The sequence below is a fragment of the Argopecten irradians genome, chromosome 3 (genome assembly GCF_041381155.1).
Source record: "Argopecten irradians isolate NY chromosome 3, Ai_NY, whole genome shotgun sequence".
NCBI classification, from domain to species: domain Eukaryota; kingdom Metazoa; phylum Mollusca; class Bivalvia; order Pectinida; family Pectinidae; genus Argopecten; species Argopecten irradians.
The window spans coordinates 27,140,102-27,165,057 of NC_091136.1; the positions used below are offsets into that span (position 1 = coordinate 27,140,102).

Here is a 24,956-nt window from a genome sequence, read left to right on the forward strand (position 1 = left end):
GTGTGTTTTCATCTAAACATGCTTAAGGCATCAAAACATAATTTTACATAGCATAAATTCTGTGTTGTACTTAATATGACAAGGCTTCATACATGTTTGCCTGTCCATTTGAATGATTTTCACAGCTTAGCTCGTAAAACCTAATTGTTTTCAATATATTACTGAAGACAAAGCAAAATCAGAATTTCTCCAGTTATGGCATATTAGTTAAAACAAAGTAGAAGGTATACAGGATTAATAACTACACTGTGCTGAAATACAATAAGATAAAAGCAAAATAGTGAACTTTGGTGAAATACAATAAGATAAAAGCAAAATAGTGAACTTTGGTGAAATACAATAAGATAAAAGCAAAATAGTGAACTTTGCTGAAATACATTCAGATAAAAGCAAAATAGTTAACTTTATTTTGTTTGAGTAACCTTGCGCATGTTATGTAAGTGTATTTGTACCATTTACACAAATGTTACATCATTGCTATTGCAGTAGCATTGTACACATGCAGTAATACCGGTATACATTTGTAAGATTTACATTGCTTCACGGTATCGTCGGTACGTGTAATTACACATGATGCATAACAGACACCGCGACTATATCCGGTTAATGCACACTAGTGATAGAAGCCTCTCGAGTATATAAAATACTACCTCTGTACATGTCATTTAATGAACGTTATATATGATTTGTTTACATTATAAGATAAGGTTTTTCCTGTTGCGACTGTCCGTGTAGAGTTACTTAGGTAGCTAGGCGATTATAAGACACCAGGTGAAGAGGCACCAGGTGTAACGATACCGGAAGATACTGAAGATGGAATTTCCCACTTGCAGACATTTACGAGGAAGTATCGTTACTTTTATTTGAAGAGGCATCATATAATGAGGTGAGTTTATTAACAATTGTATTTTGTTGTAGTTTACTTTAATTGGGCGTTATCATTCCTTTACTATAACTGAAAATATTTACTTACAGTCTATCCTTGTGTTTATAAACTAAAACACCATACAGATGTCAAGGGACTTTCTTTTTCATGTAATCGCATTTTGATCGTTATAATATATTCATACTAAAATCTCTTTACACACATGTATAGACCTCAATAACATGAGGCGATGTCTGTTTAACATATTACATAGAAGTTGGATATACTTAAAGTCTATTATGTAATGATTTCCGTAAGACTAAATAACGTGTCGTTGAACTTTCGACTCCAGAGTCGAAATGCTTTATTAGTGAACTAGTATAAAAGCCGGATACAGACAATTAAGATTGAATTATACGATCTTGTTCCTAATTTACGGAGTTAGTTTATATGCTATACTGCCCTTCTATATTTCATCTTTAACAAAATGATGAAGGTTAAATGATTTTGTGTATTTTTGGCATGGATACAGATTTACAAGACACAATGGATGAAAGTGAACCGCTTATCCGCGGACCGACCGTCAGATATAGACCACGTCATTTATTCATAGCTGTGGCTCTCCTGTTACTTTCCCTCGCCATTGAACTGTACGGATTATTCATAACACAGTATGTCTACGACAGTACTGCTGCCAAACTATTTCCTAATTCAACAATATTCAATGATAAACACCAGTCAATGTGTAACGTTAACAAGTCATCCGAGAGTTTCCGAGAAAGGACCATCGTTCAGCAGACTACAGCTAAATGGGACATGTACAAGTCTATAGCGGAAGCTGTTCCGGCAGTCATCACTAGCAGCGTTCTCGGGTCAGTAAGTGACAGGTATGGACGCAGGAAGGCTCTGGCGGTTAATCTTACACTTACATTTCTTGGTATGTTATTTACAACTATCGGCGTAAAGTGTTCGTTTAATATTTACTTCTTTGTCCTTTTTGCCGCCATCAACAACATGGCCGGAGGAATCTATGGCGCCTTGTCTATTGGATTTGCATACGTTTCAGACATTACTGAATCGGGGACATCCAGAAGTTTGTTTATTACCCTGTTTGAGGCCTCTATTGGCATTGGGATGACCGTGTCCGGACTGGTGTCCGGGTACATCATCGAACAGTTTGGTTTCTTTTACACCAGTTTGTGTTCATGTTTACTATTATTCATTGCTGTAGTCGTTGCTGTGTTTCTCCTGCCAGAATCTCTCACCAGTACTGTGGGCTTCATCCAGAGTACCAACGTGCAGTCTCCCATAACCACAGCTGCCGTCCGCAACACTGAAACCAGGGGCAGTGATAACAGGACAAACGCACCTAGAAGAAACACTTGTACAGTCATATGTGACACAGTCAAGGCATCGTTTGAATTCTACTTCAGATCATCTGAGAAAAGACTCGCATACATAGTATGTATTACCATTTTTGTATTGGCGTGCTTTTCAAGACTTGGAAAGGCAAGGATCGCAATCCTTTACGCACTAAACACTCCATTCTGTTGGTCCGCAGTAAAGATAGGCCATTTTACCTCGATTTCTGTCGCCTCTAGTATGGTTGTAGGCATAGCAGTTATCAAACTGTTGCAGCGATTCTTTGTGGAGGACACCATTGCAATCTTGAGTGCAATATCTAATGCATCATCCTGTATACTGGAAGCATTTGCATTCAACGACCCAACCCTGTTCTTAGGTAGGTAAAAAGTATAAAATGAGCACTTAAAGATACACTTGATCATAAAAAACAACATTCTATATTGCAGTGAACATCAACGTTTTAAACGTGTTGTGAAATTCAAGCAGATAAGTCAGATTTCCGTATCACAATGAACGTTTAGCTAGACACTGCCAATAAGCCAATAAAAAACGTGCAAGGTTATATTGCACGAGTGAAATACAAATATTACGTCGGCGAAGTTACTATTCAGATTAGGTTATTTTGTATTTCTTGTACATTTCACTCTAGCCTTTACCGGTACGTTTTCCATTACATGTCTCTTACCTTACTTGTTACAGTCCCGTTATTAGCTATATTCGGCGTTCTGATCATACCAATGATGAGGGCACTCCTATCCAAAATGACGCCTCCTCATAAACAAGGTAAGTAGCTGTTTAAAGGTACATGAATCTATATAAACCAAGTAAATTTGAGTGAAATACATATGTAAGACGTGAGAGATACCTTACTATGTAAAATATATCAGTTATTGTGAAAATGTGTCAAATAAAATAATTATAATGAAAATTCACTTTTTGTATTTTGAACCGGCCCAGTGGAGAATTGTAGACTGAGTTTGATAAAAAAAATAGTAGCCTTGAACTTTAGTGACCTCCCATAATGCACTGCGTAAATCAAAAGAACGTAAACAAAATGGTGGGTCGAAAACGTGGGTGAAGCGAACGCAAACGGCATTCCGATAGAAAACAGTACAAGAGTCAGTAACGTGCGTGATTGGGAAAGTAGATAAATATAAATGGATCGCTGCAATGCAAGAGACGGGAGCAACTTTCCATTTCATATTTGCGTGATGTACATATGTGCAATGTCAACCTCGCAGTGCCCATTTTGAATGAAAACTCTCGTTTGACTTTTTACATACCATTTGTACGTGAAACAAATTATTTCAAAACGAATTTTAAAAAGTATGGTTTATACTTCATATGTCATCGATCATGAATTAGAAATGCTTTTTAGAATGTGGAAAACTAAAGTTCCTTGTTGTGTCAGCAAGGTTGCTGTTCATTAAAACCTCGCTTTCGACCAGCTTTCGTTTTGTGCTCCAAAAATAGAATATGACGGTCTATTAATTGTTATCATTTTTTGGCTAGGTATTCCCCGCGTTTTATATAACCAATCATTGTAATCAAATATTCATTAAACATCTGAAAACTTACCTTATAAGTAACCTTAATAACCTTTTGACCCATAGGTGCCCTGTTTGCTGGGGTCGCCGCCATGGAAATATGTGTTAGTATGACAGCCAATGTCGTTATGAAGATAATTTACATCAACACCATCGAGACGTTCCGAGGAACCGTTTTCCTCATATACGCATCCTTCTCTATACTCGCCATTGGCCTTTTGATGTGAGTATTACTATTTTGTAAAGTTACTTTTTGATAAATGTATGAAGTATAATAAATTATAGTAGGGAAAATACTTAAAGGCTCACTACCTTTCCGAAACAGTTTTTATTTATTTTTAAAAATTGGAATGTAAAACGAGATTGACAGTTTTGTAGAGTCGCAAAATTATAAGGTAACCATTAATACTACACTTGTCATCACTTTCCGAACAATTATATTTAACTAAATTAAATAATGCATTAAACGCGGGTCGTATAATGTTTCCCGCCGTCTAACTAGTAGGCCATCGATATATATTTCCTTATGTTATTAATGCTTTTAAGAACTGCAGGTAGGGCGTTAGAATTGTACCTGCTGCCCCTATTGCATGATCGTAAAAGGCGACTAAATTTAGGATCTTATCTTTTCTCTTCTTCCTAACTGACTTTATCTTTCCTAATGCCTCCCTTGGCACCGCCTCACTTTTGCCCTTGAGTTAAGCGTTCGCCCCTGTGAGGAAGGCTCTGTGTTCTGTCCCCTGGTCGAGACACACCAAAGTCTATAAAAGTGGTAGTTTCTGCTCCTGCTTAGCGCTCAGCATACAGGGAGTGGGACGACTGGTTCGCCCGTTGTCAGTATAATGTGACCGGGTGGGGTGTGTTGCTTGGTGTCTTCGGCGGCATGCTTCAGTGATATAGCACTATAAAAAGGGCAACAGTTCCACTATACAAGAAGACACAACACGAACATACCGCAGTCTCCCAGTACACTCACCTCGCACAACATACACGCAACACACCGCATACATGGGAGGCCGTCCTTACATGACCATAGCTGTTAATAGGACGTTAATAAATCAAACAAACAAACAAACAAACAAGAACCTTTTTTTGTTTCGAAAAGGTAGTGAGCCTTTAATTTTGAGATGAGAAAAAAAGTGAATTTTTTGAAGTCTGTGCTTGGATTATGCGATATTATTAGAAAAAAGGTTAATAAAAAAGTGAAATATATTACTGTGAGAATAATATTTTGAAAAATATGTATTTCATAGGATTTACCGCTGTATGAAAGACGAGCACGAGGATGAGGATTTAACCTGAAAGCTGTGAAAGATGACAGGAGTCGCCTGTTAAATAACATAATACCATTGGAACTTTAGCGACAAAGCTTATAATATGTTTCATCTTGCATGTAAAATTGTCTAAAATAGCGTCCGTATGATTTCTTTTATATCGCCTTTTACGCAGCTTTTGTCCGACATGATTTAATTGCATATTTTATTAGATATGTTTGGCTTATAGCATGCCGTCAGCTTTGGACAGTGGTGTAATAGATTTTACTTATTCTGACGAACTTGATGGTAAGCTTAAGTAGTCATTATATTATGGAACAATGTTGATCCAAATACAACCAAAGTATATTAGGTATTTAACTTGATTATATAAGATATCTTTTGATGTTCAATTATTCTTTGTTCTTCAATTATACTTTGTTCTATGCTTTATTTTTCCGTTGACATGATCATTTTTTAGGATGATCTGGCAACCGAGAGTAACAACGACTAGGGATTTTTATTCTTCACAAATCACATTTTTTCATGTTAAAAACATCTTTTAGAACTCCATGGTCACCATGGTTATGACATTTTTCAGAAATACATACGTGCATACAAATGTACGAAAATTAATAAACAGTTCACATTTATAATTTTTTCTTGGGGAGTATGAGGAAGGGAGTAATTATTTTTTTGTGTTTTATTTTTTACTTGTTGATGTATTAGTAAGTAAACATACAGTTTATCCAAGAAAATGCTATTTTGAACAGTTATTTTTTCTTTTGATTTATAAATGTAATGACGCATTTTTGTCCGCAATTGTTATTTTGGCGGCATCGTGGCTTTTTCTTCGAAATGAAATGTGCATTTCAATAAGCCTTTAATGCTCTGCAGGTAGGGCGTTAGAATTGTACCTGCTTTTTTTCCTAAATACTCCCTTGGCACTGCCTTAAATTTGGCTTTGAGTTGAGCGTTCGTCCCTGTGTGGAAGGCTCTGGGTTCTGTTCCCTGGCCGAGACACAACAGAGTCTATAAAAGTGGTAGTTTCTGCTCCTGCTTAGCGCTCAGCATACAGGGAGTTGGACGACTGGTCGCCCGTTGTCAGTTTAATGTGACCGGGTGGGGTGTGTTGCTTGGTGTTTTCGTTGGCATGCTTAAGTGATATAGCACTATAAAAAGGGCAACAGTTCCACTATACAGGAAGATACAACACGAACATACCGCAGTCTCCCAAAACACGCACCTCGCACTTCACACTGCATACATGGGAGGTCGTCCTTACATTAACCTTGCTGTTAATAGGACGTTAAAATAATTAAACAAACAAACTTTAATAGCGTAAGATGTAAAAGATTAAATAGATGTAAGGGTTTTATTTAAGTTGGTGTAGATTTCCTAAAATTCGTATGCCTACCATCTTGTTATCGACTTAATCATGTTATTTAATTTCAGGGTTGAGAAAAAATATTGGCCTATTCAAATTTCGGCGGGAATGAGACTGGAAAAGGTGTATGCTATTTTTCTTTAAATATGATGTTTCACAATTGCACATGCGTTTTTTTATGTAAACTCTGAATAAAACAAGTATAAATCTTAATAGTCGCTTATTTAATTAATAGCAGGGATCTTTTTCGTCGGACATAATCGTTATTGTACATAAATGTCATGGAAGCATAATTAACTTACCTGACTGTATTCGATGCATAAGGTGAGCTTAACACTCACAATTAACTTAATGCGCAGGACTAATCGAACAATCGTTTGGGTTAAAATCTGACTTCTAAACCAAGCTTTCTTCTCTACAACAGACATGCAACTGATAGTTTTAATTTTAAGTTTAGGAATACAATATAATGTATTCATGAAACCTATCCAAAATACCGGTTGTCAGCGGTGGAATTTATTTGGATCAGATAGATTGCAGTACAATGAAGGCAGATGCATAGATCGAGAGAGAAATGGCCCATGAAACAACAAAAATCGACTTAAGACTACCATTGAATTATCCTAAAATTATGGATTGATTTACATCTGCTAATGTTGGTTTATAGTAATCTGGCAAAGAAAACCAGTCTAACGTGACGCTACCCAAAGTGGTACGCTAACCAAATTGGTACACTTTTAATGCATATGAAGCAGAATTTAAAGTTTACAATCTTAACAGTACTTAACAGTATCTTTGACAATTTTCTCTGTCATATTCTTTCCTGTTGCTTTTTATCTCTATCTAAACATGAAAATAATTAAATTGTGAAAAAAATACGGGGAAAATGTCGTGCGAAAACCGTAAAAACACCATATATTTTAAAACAAGAAAAACAAATGCACGATGAGATATTTTGACAGATATGTGACCTAAATTAACTAAAAATTGTTTGAGCTTTCCTTAAAGACGCCGACAGAGCAAAAATGACATTCATCATTTGAACAATAATTGGTGTTCAATCGTGTGTATATATATGTCTAATTAACACAAAAAATAATAAAAGCTCATTTATTTTGTCTTTGGTGCATGCGAAATCAGTATTTCATTCCATACAGGATATAGTGCCACGGATTTTTTCGGGATGCGATTAATTAGTTTTTTTATATTTTTAACTTGAAGTAAAATTAGAAGCTCAAACTTTTCAATTGTTGCAATTATGTAAATTAAGTAACTTTTGTAACTGAAGAAAAATACTATATCGTTTTCTGCTGTTTTTGATATTAAAAAAATACCATTTGTCAGCGGTAAGCATCTTCAAATGAATTTGGGTACTCAAACCTGCTGAAACACAGTGCTTGACCGGGCATGCTTCAAAGCTCTCCATTTATAAATATATGCACTGCTGATATGTAAACAAATCATGAAATTAAAACTGAAGGCATCTTTTTGTGGATTGTGACAAGAAAAATCTTGATTCAAGCACGCGTTAGAAAATTTGAACAATTATCTTCAAAAAGTGTACCTATTTGGGTAGCGTCACGTTATATGCGTTCATTGACCTTCCAAAAGTCCTTACATATCAAAACGACGGTCAAGTTCTGCTTATGTTGTCCGGTTTTAACCATTGAAACTATAGAGAAGTACAGTTCTAAAAATAAATCCATCCAACTCTTTGAAAGCGAGGCTGCGTGGAAATGTCAACACGAACATAGCTAGCCGGGAGGACGTTTTATGATTCCTATTATATATAAATTTCTTTACATGCTGAGCGATTTCGATGGGAAATTTTATTTTTCTATTTAAGTTATATAAGATATGTTAATACCATTTTAGCTACATAAGCTTTCCTTTGAAAATGATATTGTACACATTATCATTTGGGATGCTTGTTGTGATATTCATACTTTACTGAACCCGAACAGTTGCAATATGTGTATATTGTAGCTAAATAATTTGCAAGTAAATTACAGTTATTAGTTTGGTGCTCTAGATGGCAACCCTGTAGTCATACAGTGTCCCAAGAACAGATGATACCATATATTACAACTACAAAAGAGAATCATTCACTGATTCTAACAGCCCTTGACAATTGAGAATTCAGGTTGTTTAATGTTTAACCAGAATGAATGGAAGAAGGACTTTGAAGATAGATTATTTGGCATGGTTATAACATCCTAAATGGCAAACCACTAGGCTATTTTAACATAATTGGCAACGACGTATTTGGTAGGAAACCTTGCTTCTGAAGTCTTTCTACACACGGATGTCGCTAACGACCTTTCTGTGATCAAAGAGTTATGGATAATGTTTAAATTATGACTGTAATATGTTTCATTCAATCATTAACCGAAGCAATTAAGTAACAGCTCCTTCACAGAGCATAGAAAATGTTTTGGATAAATCTTGAATCATAATTAGAAAACGTAAAATGGGTATATGTGAATGATTTATCTCAATCTTAATGAAACAATCGTCTAAGAAGATATAGCACAACCTTATAAATATGCTACATGTACATCGAAATTTCTTTCCAGTTCTTTAGCTCGTCAGGCACATGTGGAATTAGTTTAGTCTTTGCTTCAGTAACTGAGCATTTCGATGTTCTCAGATTTTAGTATTTTGATTAATTAAAGTTGTATGGTCTATAACTTTCACACTTTTTATCATAGTGGAAACTCTACACATTTTTCTCTGTCTGTTTGAGGTTAAAACTTTCAAATTTTACCATTTTTTATAAAGTTGCAGCACTGGAAGTATTTTCAAATATTATAGTAAAAAAGGCTCGAAAGATGCCGAATCATTACGAACGCTTCCGAACATCGTCGCGACAATCTCGAAGTAACACGAGAGTTGTGAAACCTAGAGAAAATGTCAACATTTTTTCATAAGCAAAACGTGGTCAACCTGGGCAGACTGGATCTACAAAGAAAACAATGCTCGCACATTACAGTATTTGATACCCACACTATCAAACGGCAATATGTGAATCAGATGTTTCAAATACTCACTCGGTGGACATATACTGTGATTTGCTCAAACACATCGGCGCTTACGCTAGTTACCTGGCTTACCACGTGCAGGTCGTGTAGACGTCAGTCACGTGATACGATTCGGAATTTCGACAAAACTCGAAGGTGCTGAACATGGCGGTGATTGAATGCACTTTATTCAAAACCAGGAACACATTATCCTGAGATTTCGACTCGCTTATTGTTAGACGTATGCTTTTTTTGGGAGCTAAATCATCAAGTTACATGTCCATGTTCAAATATCAAATGTTTAAGCGACATATCGTTACATTGAAATTAGCATGAAATATAACTTTAAGGGAAACGACTTTTAATGCCAAATCCTCTGTGTACCTTAACAATATGTTTCATTTGTGTTACTTTATTGACTCTCCTCTGTATATTCGTGAAGATCCGCCGACAAACCGTCGGAAAGTCGTATCGTAACCGTATCGGACATAGAAAACTAGCTTTTCCCGAGGCCATCCGCGAAATTGTCACTGGCGAGATTACCCGCGAGTGTGTGACCGCGGCTTTACTACGGCAAGACTACAAGTGTGACCTTGCCTTTGATGAACATTACATATGATTCGTTTACATTATAACCTTATAAGTTAAGATTTACCTGTTGCGGCTTACCGTGCAAAAACACCAGGTGTTACTTTACCGAAAGATACTGAAGATGGAGTTTCCCACTTACAGAAATATACGAAAAAGTATCGTTACTTTTATTTGAAAAGGAACTACACAATGAGATGAGGTAGGGCTTAGCTAATTGTCGTTTGTATTTTGTTGTATGTAAATTTTACGTCAATTGTGCGTTAGTCTTCCTCTTGTATAACTTATGATACATATGATCATTATGGTGTTTCAATTATATAAAATAAAATCTCATATACGTGTGATTGGACTGTCCTTTTCATAGGATTGCATATTTATTGTTATACTATATCCATACTAAAATCTCTTCACATACTTGTACAGACCTCAGTAACATGAGGCGATGCCTGTTTAGCATATTTCTTGAATAGCGTATACTTAAGCCTATTATGTAATCTAGACTATAAAATGTCCCTGAAGTTTCGACTCCAGAGTCCTGAAAGAAATGTTTTGTTAGCTAAACATATTTATGTATAGTGGACTTATTTAAAACCGGGATACAAACATTCAGATTGAATTATACGATCTTGTTCCTAATTTGCGGAGTGAGTTTATATGCTATACTGTCCTTCCATATTTCATCTTTTAACAGATGTTTTAAAGGATTTTGTGTATTTTAGGCATGGATACAGATCTAGAACACACAATGGATGAAAGTGAACCCCTTACACGCGGACCGACCGTCAGATACAGACCACGTCATCTATTCATTGCTGTGGCTCTCCTGTTACTTTCCCTCGCATTTGAACTGTACGGACTATTCATAACACAGTATGTTTACGACAGTACTGCTGCCAAACTATTTCCAAATTCAACAATATTCAATGATAAACACCAGTCAATGTGCAAGGTCAACAAATCATCAGAGAGTTTCCGAGAAAGGACCATCGTTCAGCAGACGACAGCTAAATGGGACATGTACAAGTCTATAGCGGAAGCTGTTCCGGCAGTCATCACTAGCAGCATTCTCGGTTCAATAAGTGACAGATATGGACGTAGAAAGGCTCTAACGGTTAATCTTGCACTTACGTTTCTTGGTATGTTATTTACAACTATCGGCATAAAGTGTTCGTTTAATATTTACTTCTTTCTCCTTTTTGCCGCCATCAAAAACATGGCCGGAGGAATCTATGGCGCTATGTGTATTGGATTTGCATACGTTTCGGACATTACTGAATCGGGGACAACAAGAAGTTTGTTTATTACCCTGTTTGAGGCCTCTATTGGCATTGGTATGACCGTGTCTGGACTGGTGTCCGGGTATATCATCGAACAGTTTGGCTTCTTTTACACCAGTTTGTGTTCATTTTTACTGTTATTCATTGCTGTAGTCGTTGCTGTGTTTCTCCTGCCAGAATCTCTCACTAGTACTGTGGGCTTCATCCATAGTACCAACGTGCAGTCTCCCATAAACACAGCTGCCGTCCGCAACACAGAAGCCAGCGGCATTGACAACAGGACAAACGCACCTAGAAGAAACACTTGTACAGTCATATGTGACACAGTCAAGGCATCGTTTGAATTCTACTTCAGATCATCTGAGAAAAGACTCGCATACATAGTATGTGTTAGCATTTTTGTATCGGCGTGTTTTTCAAGACTAGGGAAGGAAAGAATAGAAATCCTTTACGCATTAAACGCTCCATTCTGTTGGTCCGCAGTAAAGATAGGCCATTTTACCTCGATATCTGTCGCCTCTAGTATGGTTGTAGGCATAGCAGCTATCAAACTGTTGCAGCGATTCTTTGTGGAGGACACCATTGCAATCTTGAGTGCAATATCTAATGCATCATCCTGTATACTGGAATCAATTGCATTCAACGACCCGACCCTGTTCTTAGGTAGGTAAAAATATAAAAATGAGCACTTAAAGATACATTTTATCATGTAGCAGCAACAACATACTATATTACGGTAAACATGAACGTTTTAAACATGTTGTAAAAATCAAGAAGGAACAGCCATATTTCCATATTACAATGAATGTCTTGCTAGACACAGTCAAAAACAGTCGTTTAAGGTCAAGGTAGGGATAAAGGTACGAATGCCATACACATATATGAAACAATATTACGAAGGCGAAGTCACTATTCTGACTATGTCATTTTGTAGTTCTCGTACATTTCACTCTAGCCTTTACCGATACGTTGTCCATTACATTTCTCCTACATTGCTTATTACAGTCCCGCTGTTGGCCATATTTGGCCTTCTGATCATACCAATGGTGAGAGCAATCCTATCCAAAATGACGCCTCCCCATAAACAAGGTACGTAGTGGTTTGAAATATGGTTATTTGGAATTGACTTTTTTATGTTATTTTTATTTCGTTAGATTTTGAAAACGCAATTTTTAGGTGTATTAAGTACTGCCAGAATCAAACCAAAAATAGATTTCTGGAAATCCCCTCTTGGGAACAAGATTTCATAGAGAGGTGAATGTTTCGAAGCCTGCTGATTGGGTATTAACGGTGCATCAGTTTCAGGCAAACATTGTCGTCTATGGAAAATCATTTGGTTCTGCGGTCTCTCTTACGACGAAGAAAAACATGTGTTGTATGTGGTTATTTTGTGTTATACATCTGTATATCGAATTAAATGAGATGGTATCCTTACCATCTCAGTAAACTCAATATTTTTTACCCATAGGTGCCCTATTTGCTGGGGTCGCCGCAGTGGAAATATGTGTTAGTATGACAACCAATGTCGTTTTGAAGATAATTTACATCAACACCGTCAAGACGTTTCGAGGAACTGTTTTCTTTGTATACGCATCATTCTCTATGCTCGCCATTGGCCTTTTAATGTGAGTATTACTAATTTTCAAAGTTACTTTTTGATAAATGTATGTAGAATAATGAATTATAACAGAAAAACTAAATATTTAAGAAGAAGAGAAAAAAGTGAAAGCTTAAAAGTGTTTGGAATGTTTGACAGATATTAGATATATTAAAAAATAGATTAAATAAAATATATTTAAATCACTCAGAGAATAATATTTGAAAAATATGTTTTTCATAGAATTTACCGCTGTATGAAAGATGAGTATAAGGAAGAGGATATAGCCCTAACCTGAAAGCTGTGAAATATGACAGGACTCGCACGTTAAATATTATAATACCATTGGAAATATAGCGACAAAGCTGAATGTTTCATCTTCAATAGAAAATAGTCTTAATCAGCGCATGTAGGGTTTTTATGCCGCCTTTTGCACTGTCTTTGCTCGACATGTGCTTCACTTTTAGCATGACGTCAGATTCGGATGCTGGTGCAATAAGATACATATCCCTCCTTTTGATATTGATTTTAATATTCTGACAAGCTTGATGGAAAGCCAAGTTGTCATTATCTTATGGAACAATGTCGATCCATATACAACCAAATTATATATATCTTGTTTCATTATATATAATGTCTTTTGGTTTTCAATTATGACCTGAGGATAATCTGATGATGATTTGATTTGAGAATGATTTGGCAACCGAGAGTAACAACGAATTTAAAGCAAATTTTATTCTCCGTATATTATATTTTCATGTTTCAAAAAATCTTTTGAAATTCGATAGGCACCACGTTTATGGTGCTTTACAGAAAATACAAATCACGTTTGTACACTATAATAAAATTATGTAAACAGTTCACAAATCTACAGCTGCTATTATGTTTGTTTTATTTTACGGGGTTTTTTTCCTGCCATATTGCTAACGACTTAACCACTAGATGAAATGTTATTTAATTTTAGGGTTTAGGAAAAAAATATTGGTCCGTTCAGATTTTGGCGGGAATGGGACTGGAAGAGGTCTATGCTATTTTTAAAATATGACGCAATTGCGTTTTGTCGTGTGTATTCTGAATAAAATAAATCTAACGGTCTCTTATTTATTGAGTGACAGGGATCTTTTCCATCGGAAATGATTGTTATAGTGTACACAACTGTCATGGAAGCATAATTTCTTACCTTACTGTGTTTTATTGATATAGTGAGCTTAACACTCACGATGGACTTGATGCTCTTGATTAATCGTACAGTCGTTGGATTGCAAATCTGACATCTGAACCACGCTTTCTGTTTTACAACAGACTAAATAAGTGAAAACCAATGAAAACAATTTCGATGTGGTATTCACACGGAAACATTTGAAACGTTTTGACGACAATGCATGATCCATATTCCTCATTGTGTTATGTATGGCACTAAATAAATGTAATTATTAAATAAGGGAGATAAGTCCTTTAGCTATATTATCGATACATCCTAAGGTCATATCAATAAATTTAGAACTTTCTACAATAGTATTATGTATAAACATACATGTTTCAACATGTTGCTTATAAGTAGGGATCTAGAATGATCTCTTTCCATAAAGTTCTGTGTGTTTATTTGTTGAATGTTTTTAGTTAAATATTTCTAGAAGTAGAAGGTTCTCCAATATTCTTGAATAAGGGTTTAGCTATATATATACTCCATATGTCAAAGGCTAAGCAGAACTGTAATGACCCCTGCATTTAGACATATCAAGAATTGCACAGCGCCATTTTAGATTCTATCGGGAGAGCTATGGTGACTTTATCTGTGGATTGTTACAAATCATTGTGTGGATATTTTTATATTGCCTGGAACTTTACAAATCATCTGTTGACATTAATTTTTCTCGTGCCGGAAACTGGAAGGATTAAGGATTATACCAGTACATTCACATACAGATAAGTAACACTTTAAATTCTTGTACCACCACCAATTACTTCGGATATTGTAAACCATATCTGTATAATTGTATTATATTGTATATATAATAAAATTGTGTTTTGAATTTAACTGCTGGTTTCTCATTTCTGCTATTCTTGGTCGTAACAACTGTGAAACTAAGGGTAGGGAGAGTAATGAAAAAGTAAATAATAACATTTAAAATCCAGTATATCGTAATCATTAGATTACTCGCAAAGAACGTGTCCATTAATTAGCATACTCAAATGACTAACATGAAATGATTGTGTTCTTAAATCAAGGATTGGTTTCATCTCTTAACATGGGTTGGTGTGTGTAAAACACGCTTTAACAACCCAAATATTGACTTTAAAAACCTAAATTTTGACTTGAACAACCTATATATTGACTTAAACAATCTATATATTGACTTAAACAACCTATATATTGACATCATATATTTAAATTTTTGAGGGTGATATATGAAATGGATATAAAGATGTGTTTATGTGATATGAGTTTAATCTGCAGGTATCTTTATGATCAGGGTTGATCCCAATACGACCTCATTACAATGTATATAAACAGTCAATATCTCATTCTGTATCCCCATTCATTGTTCACTACACATGCAGTACATATTCTTGTTTGATCACATCTTCCTCGATCTGATGGTCTCGGCTTTTTGTCGTACTTATCCTACGGTGTATGGAACCGTACGTTCATTGACGCAGTGAGACGGTCTATATCTAGTAAGTCGCATCACGAATTCATATTGCTCCTAAATTATACCATTTATTGCACGAGAACGCACGTTATCGGATGTAAACACGCCACATTCATTGTCTTCATCTGTATCATTTGCAGCCAGATTAATAGTCACGGAACAGTTACATGCACGTCAAATATATGATATGGGAGGCTATCTTTGAATAATCACTTTAAATATATGATATTACATGCATGAGTGTTGAAATCATTTTATGAAACTATTGCGAACCTTGACCAGAAACAATTACAACTTCCGAGACGAGTTTCAAAAAACCTTTTATATGAAACGAACACAAATATAAGAGAATTTGTATCATATAGTTATGAAAACGCAACATATTCGTCCAACATATTGAAGAATCCCAACGGTAATATGTGAAGCACAAATCCAACTGTGGCAATCATTTCGTCACGACGTTCTAGTATCCTGACGTCACTTTCCTTTCTGATTTTTAGTTCTAAAAGTCCAGCCAATGAAAAACACACAGACCATCACACCCTTACATACATTATATATACCTATACATACATGTACATAGTAAATACATAGATTACATAATTTACAGTTTTACATAGTATATTTGTAGCATTACACACATACTGTACCCTGGTATGATATATATATATATAGATAGATAGATTATAGACACCACTCCATAGGCTCACACACCCACGTACACAAAAACAACTCACCCTCACATACTCACCCTCACATATCTCTGAACAACCTTTGTCACATTCTCACCCTCAAACATACCATCATCCATAAAACTTTAAAAGTAAATTTCATGTGGTTCATTAAACATACTCTTACACACAGCCTAGCACACTCACATAGCTATAATTATTCTCTAGACAAAACAATGAGATGCAGAGAAAAGTAATTCGAAATTTGTTTCGAATGTTAAAGTAACATTATAAAGGAACTGTCTGATAGCTTTGACAATCATATATCAAGGTGGATAAGATTTATCCACTTACTCCAAGTATTGCCAAATTTTGTTTTCAAAATGTCATTCTGTCTATTTAATATTTAAGTGTGTTGTAATACTCTTTAGTATTGTTTACCAATGCATTAACATTTAAAGTTTTAATGAAATATCTGGTTCTATATATATATTGTTTAATAATAAGAATTATAACATTATCAACAGCAGTATTTATACCATTGCTTGTAAGTCCAAAGATTAAAGACGGCTTATTTACTGCAAAAGGAATGTAAAGTGGATCTAAAAGAGTTTCAATTTTTTGTAACATTTCTTGCACCTCTTGGCACTCCCACATTAAATGTATTATAGTTTCTCTTTCGGAGTAAAAAAGTGTGCATATAGGACTGGCACAACACCCTATTTAAATGAATTAAAGTTTGTAGTAAGAACATAGTGGGATAGACGATATTGGAGCTATTGAAGTTTCGTATTTTTAGTTATTTCATACGGAGTATTGGACATTTTGCTCCATTCTCCGTCAGCAAATTCAAATTAGTCTTGCCATTTGAGTTTACCTGTGGCTACAGTGATTGTTTTATTAAAAACATTATAAAATAGTTTGGACTCCTTAAAAATTTGGAGTACAGTTAATATGTTTTTGCGGTAAAATGGACGAATAACTGGTGGAGTATTAAGGGAATGGATTTGGCAAACATTTCCGAACTGCTAATATTAATCCTTGAAGCTGAAGGAAATTAGTACGAAGTCAATATAATTGTGCAATTCGAATGTATAGATAGAAAACATATCGGAATTCTTTACAAGATCTGCAACAGAAAGTATTCCTGATTTATACCATGTTTTATAAAAAATGGGTTTACCTGCTATAGTTATGTCCTTATTATGCCAAATACATTTTGTTGAAAATTATTTTTTCTGTAATTCTTGTTTTTCCTTAATACTATTAAATTTATAACAGGTATCAAACCATCTTCCAAAAACTGGTCTTACATAGATTACTACACCGCAATACATATTCACCACCAATATTTAGTAATACATCGATATCAATATGTTCTATTCAAATCGAATTCCATTATCCTTCCTTCTTGTACAGTCTTCCTTTTCATCCTGAATTTTAAGATATTATGAATGCATGTAAATAAATCATTTTAATCCCCCCTTACAATAATCTAGGACAATAATATTTCTTTAAACTTTGTCAGTTTTACTATCCCTTAAGAATTCAAAGAGTAGTAGTGTTTATTTCCTTTATCACCTTTTCACTTGGATTTAGAAGAGATTAAATTGAGACAACATTAATGATTTGATAATATGAACCTTTCCAAAAGGTGTTAGTTTCCTTTTCTTCTATACCTTAACTTTTTTAATTTCACAATTGTCTTATCAAAGTTCATCTTAAGCATGTCATCCAAATTTACAACAAAACTAATACCAAGTAATGTGGATTTAATGTTTCCCCAATTGAGATGGAACTCCGGGAGCATAGTCTCGTTACTGTACTTGATATTTCCTATCAAGATTATTTCAGGATCATCTACATAAATATATTTTTGAAGGAAATTAATTCTCACTAAGTGACTTTTCTGATCCTTTTAATGTAAGAAATGTATCGTCTGCATATTAGGATGTAAGAATATCAATGTCATTTGCTTTAATTCCTATTGTATTAATGTTTTTTCCTTTAAACGAATTGCTAAAACTTCAGCACATAGAATAAAAATCTATTGGGCAATTGGATCGCCTTGACTTCAAAATAAGAAGATACATTCCTACTTTCATTAATTGTAGACGTTACATTATTGTGCAAGGTATTAAACCATCTTAGCATATCATTGCCAAATTAAAAAAAAAATCAAGACTTTTCTAATATAATTCCAAGACACAGAGTCAAAGGCTTTTTCAAAGTCTACCATTAAGATCATTCCATGATTATCATTATCTTCTGTAAATCTCAAAGCATCATAAAGTAAACGTCTGTTTTTGCCAATATACCTCTCTGATAAAAACCCTGTCTGATCATGGTTTATTAGTTTATTTAAAACACTTTTCATTCTGTATTATATCACACCAGAAGCAATTTTATAAGTTATATTCAGTAATGTGATTGGACGCCAATTCTTCAAAAAATGCAGAGGATTATCACCTTTTGGTATACAAGTAATAACACCCTGACGCTGGGTAACTGATAATTCTTCTTTTGAGAAACCAAAATTCAAAGAACGTACTACAAATTTACCAATATTCGTCCAGAAAAAAATGTCCTGTAGATGTATGTTCTCTTTATATAAGTCTTCATAAAAATGTCTGATGTTTTCCAAAACATCTTCTTGTTTCTCTATTATGGTTATCTTTTTGAATTTTGAGAATACTCAGTCACACCCAGTCGAGTACCATGAGATGGTCTCACGGGGTACTAGGCCTAGTCATAATGCTATTTTTGCTCAGCATGGTTCTTGAGACATTGGTGACGACTCAGTATTCGGTATATCACCTTAAAACACACATTTTTCGTAACTCGAGTCTTTCTACCTCCGATGGATCACGTTCACGTGCTCACGTTTACCACTACATTAAGTTTTCTATCGACCTGTTGTACGAGCTTAATCATTTATTTTGACGTGAACGTTTATTACTTTTTAATCAGCAGTATTTTGTACAGTTCCGGCGGTGGTCTCTACGGAGCATTGTTCATTGGGTATGCCTATATTTCAGATATGACAAGTCCCGGAAAACAGCGAACAATAATGATAACGCTTCTTCAAGCATCCGTTGGAGTTGGTGACGCAGCCTCAGGGTTCATCTCTGGTTACATTATCAAGAATTTGGGCTTCTTTTATACCAATATTTTTGTAAGCTCGACGGCAGCTTCCACCATTTTGGTTGTCGTGTTGTTTTTGCCACATTCACGACCTCCAGAGCAATTGTTAAAAGAAACATCTATTTTTGAAAATACGCGTGCATCTTTCTCATTTTATATCCGGGCATCACCCCGTAGACGCAAATAACTTATGCTATCCTTTCTTTCTTTACGGCGGCAATTTCTCATTTAGGTAAGTCAAGTGTTGAAATTCTTTACCAATTGAATGTGCCCTTTTGTTGGACATCTGCCAAAGTTGGATATTACCACGCAATATCATTATCATCCTCAATGGTTTTGATGTGCCAATTGTAAAATTGCTTCAGAAATTTTTCTTAGAAGAAACCATCAGCATATTGAGTGGGATTTCTGGAATAGCAGCTTGTGTTGTGAAAGCTTTTGCCAGCAATGCTGATGTGCTGTTTGTAGGCAAGGTTTGGTTGGGTGTTTTTTTAGGTTTTTTTTAGACATTTCCACATGCAATTTTCTGCTATTTGAATGTTATATTAGTTTTATATACATAAATTACAGATAAAATTGTTAACATTTCAGTTCCAGTCATTAATCTCTTAAGCAGTCTGGTTTCCCCGATGATCAGGTCGGTCTTATCCCAGCTAACGTCAGCAGATAGACAAGGCTAGTGACTCGTAATCCTAATGCATAATGGATATATTTGAAGCATGACTTTGAGATATTTGAAGGATGTTTTAGTAAAGGAACAGATACCCCAATTGAACAACTTTAAAGCTTTTGACGTTAGTATACGGGTAGAATACGTATTCAATTATTTTAGTTAAATTACCACTTAACTTTTAGCCTACAGTATGTTAGTCGGTCTATCTTGTCGTAGTCAATTCTATTCCTTATTGTAGTCAATTGTATTTCTATTCCTTATCGTAGTCAATTGTATTTCTATTCCTTATCGTAGTCAATTGTATTTCTATTCGTTATCGTAGTCAATTGTATGACAATTTCTATTCCTTATCGTAGTCAATTGTATTTCTATTCGTTATCGTAGTCAATTGTATTTCTATTCGTTATCGTAGTCAATTATATTTCTATTCCTTATCTTAGTCAATTGTATTTCTATTCCTTATCGTAGTCAATTGTATTTCTATTCGTTATTGTAGTCAATTGTATTTCTATTCCTTATTGAAACCAATTGTATTTCTATTCTTTATTGAAGTCAATTGTATTTCTATTCATTATCATAGTCAATGGTATTTCTATTCCTTATCGTAGTCAATTGTATTTCTATTCCTTATCGTAGTCAATTGTATTTCTATTCCTTATCGTAGTCAATTGTATTTCTATCGGTTATCGTAGTCAATAGTATTTCTATTCCTTATTGTAGTCAATTGTATTTCTATTCCTTATCGTAGTCAATTGTATTTCTATTCCTTATCGTAGTCAATTGTATTTCTATTCCTTATTGAAACCAATTGTATTCTTTATTTCTATTCTTTATCGTATTCAATTGTATTTCTATTCCATATCGTAGTCAATTGTATTTCTATTCGTTATGTAGTCAATTGTATTTCTATTCCTTATCGTAGTCAATTGTATTTCTATTCCTTATCGTAGTCAATTGTATTTCTATTCCTTATCGTAGTCAATTGTATTTCTATTCCTTATCGTAGTCAATTGTATTTCTATTCCTTATCGTAGTCAATTGTATTTCTATTCCTTATCGTAGTCAATTGTATTCATATTCCTTATTGAAGTCAATTGTATTTCTATTCCTTATCGTAGTCAATTGTATTTCTATTCCTTATCGTAGTCAATTGTATTTCTATTCCTTATCGTAGTCAATTGTATTTCTATTCCTTATCGTAGTCAATTGTATTTCTATTCCTTATCGTAGTCAATTGTATTTCTATTCCTTATCGTAGTCAATTGTATTTCTATTCCTTATCGTAGTCAATTGTATTTCTATTCCTTATTGAATCAATTGTATTTCTATTCCTTATTGAATCAATTGTATTTCTATTCCTTATTGAATCAATTGTATTTCTATTCCTTATTGAATCAATTGTATTTCTATTCCTTATTGAATCAATTGTATTCCTATTCCTTATTGAAGTCAATTGTATTTCTATTCCTTATTGAATCAATTGTATTTCTATTCCGTATTGAATCAATTGTATTTCTATTCCTTATTGAATCAATTGTATTTCTATTCCTTATTGAAGTCAATTGTATTCCTATTCCTTATCGTAGTCAATTGTATTTCTATTCCTTATTGAATCAATTGTATTTCTATTCCATTATGAATCAATTGTATTCCTATTCCTTATTGAATCAATTGTATTCCTATTCCTTATTGAATCAATTGTATTTCTATTCCTTATTGAATCAATTGTATTTCTATTCCTTATTGAATCAATTGTATTCCTATTCCTTATTGAATCAATGTATTCCTATTCCTTATTGAATCAATTGTATTTCTATTCCTTATTGAATCAATTGTATTCCTATTCCTTATTGAATCAATTGTATTCCTATTCTTTATTGAATCAATTGTATTCCTATTCCTTATTGAATCAATTGTATTCCTATTCCTTATCGTAGTCAATTGTATTTCTATTCCTTATCGTAGTCAATTGTATTTCTATTCCTTATCGTAGTCAATTGTATTTCTATTCCTTATCGTAGTCAATTGTATTTCTATTCCTTATCGTAGTCAATTGTATTTCTATTCCTTATCGTAGTCAATTGTATGACAATTTCTATTCTTTGTCGTAGTCAATCGTATTTGTATTCCTTATCGTAGTCAATTGTATTTGTACTCCCGCTATGGAGCATTTTAACAATATGACGACTGATTTTGTTGACAATGAGACACACAAATGCCTATCTGAATAAAACAGGCTATCAAAATGTTATAAACGATACTGAAATGAATTTGACATAAGTGAATGTCTAAAATGATACCGAGTCCAATCCAATATAGGTCTATATGATTTCCATTGTAGGCGCCCTGTACGCAGGGATAGCTTTTGTTCAGCTAGTCTGATCAGTACAGATGGAGCTTTGTCCATCTACATAGCAACCGTTGATACCATGCGGGGGATCGTCTTCCTCGTGTTTGCAGGGTTCTCCTTCATTACCACGTGTCTTCTAATGTGAGTGAAATCATTTGATGAAGTTAATTCTGTGATAAGTCTATATTAAGGGTGCGCTTTATGATTAAGATGCATGCATAACGGATAGAGAGAGAGTCAAAACTCTTGTACATGTGAAATAAGGTCCATCTTGGTATATCCTTTGCGAGAACCATTTGAAGTGTTTTAGAAAAAAAGTTTTATGATTTTCTACCGTTATCAATCGTGTATATTACATTACCTGCCAAACAAGACCGAAAGCGATAACGTTTAAAAATTCGCAATATATTTACAGCACATGGACTATCTGTCACATTTGATTTTGCCTATCGAATCAAAGATGGTATGTTTATATGACATATTTTATGGTTAGAAAAAATCCTTGGATAACCTTCTTTTTGGTTTTGGTTTTGGTTTTGGTTTTCAGACTGTTTCGTATTATAAATAGACGGTCGCAAACAGTGCATATAACAGATGTGCCAATGAGCATTACTCGAACCCGGGTGTTGACAGACCACGAGAAGGAGTGAAAGGGATTCTGGCAACACAATCACCGTTCGTTTAGAAATTTCAAGGAGTGCAGTTTTCCCTTGATTGTATCTTTCATTAACGAAGAGAAAGTAACCAAGTAACCAAAGTTATTTGTACAGTCTTCTGTACTATTTTACTACTTCTAATAATTTTAAACTCTTTTATCAAAGGCCCCCACAAGCGGAACTTCCATCCTGCCTACCAAAGTTATCCAACCAAGCAGCCAACACCGATTTAAAGAACATGCTTAAGTAGACAGATTATTCAATAAGTCAATGCAAACATTATAGGTTGTTTTATAACCTAGTATAAACTTTATGAACTTGAAAACCTTCCAACTATTTATTTCGCATATAAATATATCTTGATCTGATTTTGAAGTCAGTTTGGAAAAGAATGCCTAGCCATGTGTTCACCGGGCGAACCCAAAATGAATCACCTCCATGTACCGTTTATTTCCATGATGTCCAACCAGAATACAAATATTTAAATCTATTTTAGCACAGTAACATGACACTGTTTCATTTGTCTCTTTCTAAAATACAATTATAAGAATAGGTTTCTAATTTCTAAAAACTAAGAGATCTTATAGGCGTGTTTAACTACTCATTTTCCGGATGAATTATCATATTTGGATAGAGATGTTGAACAACATGTAAGGATCTAAGGATATCTAAGGATTGCCACAGTTACCGTCTTACTTTCCTTTGGGATATTATGCGGAAGACTGTATGGAAGGGTTAGTTTCCTCAACAAATTTCTTAATTTGTTTCAATGCTTGATTTTGGTTAGTTTTATTAGTTTAACGTCCTATTAACAGCCAAGATCATTTTCTTTGCGGAGCAAAGTACTTGGCAACAGTCACACATGAAATTCGAACTCACGATTCGGAGGTCGAATCCCATTCGGGAAAGTTCAAATAATTAATCGTCCTACAATCTCTGACCTAGGTTTGCGTTTTCTTCTTGATTGTTCTTTGTATATAACTCAATGTCAACGATCTTATTTAATCACGTAAAATATTTTTTCGCTGATTTATAATCTACTTATTTACATAATGTAAGTGGTTACTGTATATGTCTCTGTTGTTTGTTTATGAAAATGTTTGAAAATGAATAACAAATATATATTTTTTTTTAAATTAGAAATATTTGGTATCAATGAAATAAGAAATTTTCAAAGACATTGATATAATTAAATGATTGCAAATCAGATGAATCGTTTCTTATTGTCTGTACGGAAGTGTTTGGTTGACTAATCACTACCTGCATAGGTAAAGTGAAGGCAGAAGGAAGTGTGACTAGTAGCATACGACCGCATTATCAGTTGCATGTTAGGTGATACTCTGTCCGTGCACGTATTTAGAAATTGAGTCATATTTATTAGTATGGAATCGACGCGAAGACACATTGCATAGACAAGATAATCGATATGGTACAAGTATGTTTTTATAAAGTAGTACTTATGAATTTATGTTCCTGAACATCTGTCTCAAAAAGATCAAGTTTGCCGAGTGGGTAGCACTATCTTGTATGAGTCTGGCAAAATGATAGACATATATACAGCCTATCGAGGGTATTTCGCTAACTAGCACGAAGTTTGCCGAGTACTAACGTACTGAAATCTTTCAACGGATTTATACATTACAATCTACTTCAAAAAGCAACTTTTGATTAGTTTTCTCCAATACACAAAAAAGAAAGAAATATTGTCTGTTAGGTGCTAGTCTTATCAGGATAATCGCATCCCCAGTGTTTAATTGTGTTTCAGGATCTTCTACAAAGTAATAATGTCGTAATGCACCTTCTGTTATTTTCTTCAAGCTTCAAAAATTGAACCACTCCTTTTTAGATTGAGTCTCGATATTTATGTCATAATGGAATGCTTACTATACAGAAATACTTCAATTAA

The 24,956-nt window shown here is 34.3% G+C and overlaps 2 protein-coding genes and 1 pseudogene across 2 annotated transcripts; all 3 read left to right on the forward strand.

Moving 5' to 3' along the window:
• The first annotated feature begins 434 nt into the window (after positions 1–434).
• LOC138318045 (lysosomal proton-coupled steroid conjugate and bile acid symporter SLC46A3-like) lies at positions 435–5,451 on the forward strand. The gene is made up of 5 exons (XM_069260095.1): positions 435–886; positions 1,398–2,606; positions 2,930–3,013; positions 3,844–4,000; positions 5,031–5,451. The coding sequence occupies exons 2-5, from the start codon at positions 1,412–1,414 to the stop codon at positions 5,077–5,079; spliced, it is 1,485 nt and encodes a 494-aa protein (XP_069116196.1). The 5' UTR covers positions 435–886; positions 1,398–1,411; the 3' UTR covers positions 5,080–5,451.
• Positions 5,451–13,527, forward strand: LOC138318043 (lysosomal proton-coupled steroid conjugate and bile acid symporter SLC46A3-like). The gene is made up of 5 exons (XM_069260094.1): positions 5,451–10,227; positions 10,748–11,968; positions 12,311–12,394; positions 12,774–12,930; positions 13,146–13,527. Exons 2-5 carry the CDS (start codon positions 10,750–10,752, stop codon positions 13,198–13,200), a joined length of 1,515 nt encoding a protein of 504 aa, XP_069116195.1. The 5' UTR covers positions 5,451–10,227; positions 10,748–10,749; the 3' UTR covers positions 13,201–13,527.
• A 1,498-nt stretch (positions 13,528–15,025) lies between these two features.
• LOC138318047 (proton-coupled folate transporter-like) lies at positions 15,026–23,052 on the forward strand (annotated as a pseudogene).
• The last annotated feature ends 1,904 nt before the right edge of the window (positions 23,053–24,956 follow it).

What these genes read in the sequence shown, in the direction of transcription:
- LOC138318045 (XM_069260095.1), top strand. Translation starts at nt 1,412, where the DNA reads ATGGATGAAAGTGAACCGCTTATCCGCGGACCGACCGTCAGATATAGA. An exon ending in GACGCCTCCTCATAAACAAG is followed by an intron (nt 3,014 to 3,843) that starts GTAAGTAGCTGT and finishes TTTGACCCATAG; the next exon opens with GTGCCCTGTTTGCTGGGGTC. An exon ending in CTCGCCATTGGCCTTTTGAT is followed by an intron (nt 4,001 to 5,030) that starts GTGAGTATTACT and finishes TGTATTTCATAG; the next exon opens with GATTTACCGCTGTATGAAAG.
- LOC138318043 (XM_069260094.1), top strand. Translation starts at nt 10,750, where the DNA reads ATGGATACAGATCTAGAACACACAATGGATGAAAGTGAACCCCTTACA. An exon ending in CGACCCGACCCTGTTCTTAG is followed by an intron (nt 11,969 to 12,310) that starts GTAGGTAAAAAT and finishes TGCTTATTACAG; the next exon opens with TCCCGCTGTTGGCCATATTT. An exon ending in GACGCCTCCCCATAAACAAG is followed by an intron (nt 12,395 to 12,773) that starts GTACGTAGTGGT and finishes TTTTACCCATAG; the next exon opens with GTGCCCTATTTGCTGGGGTC.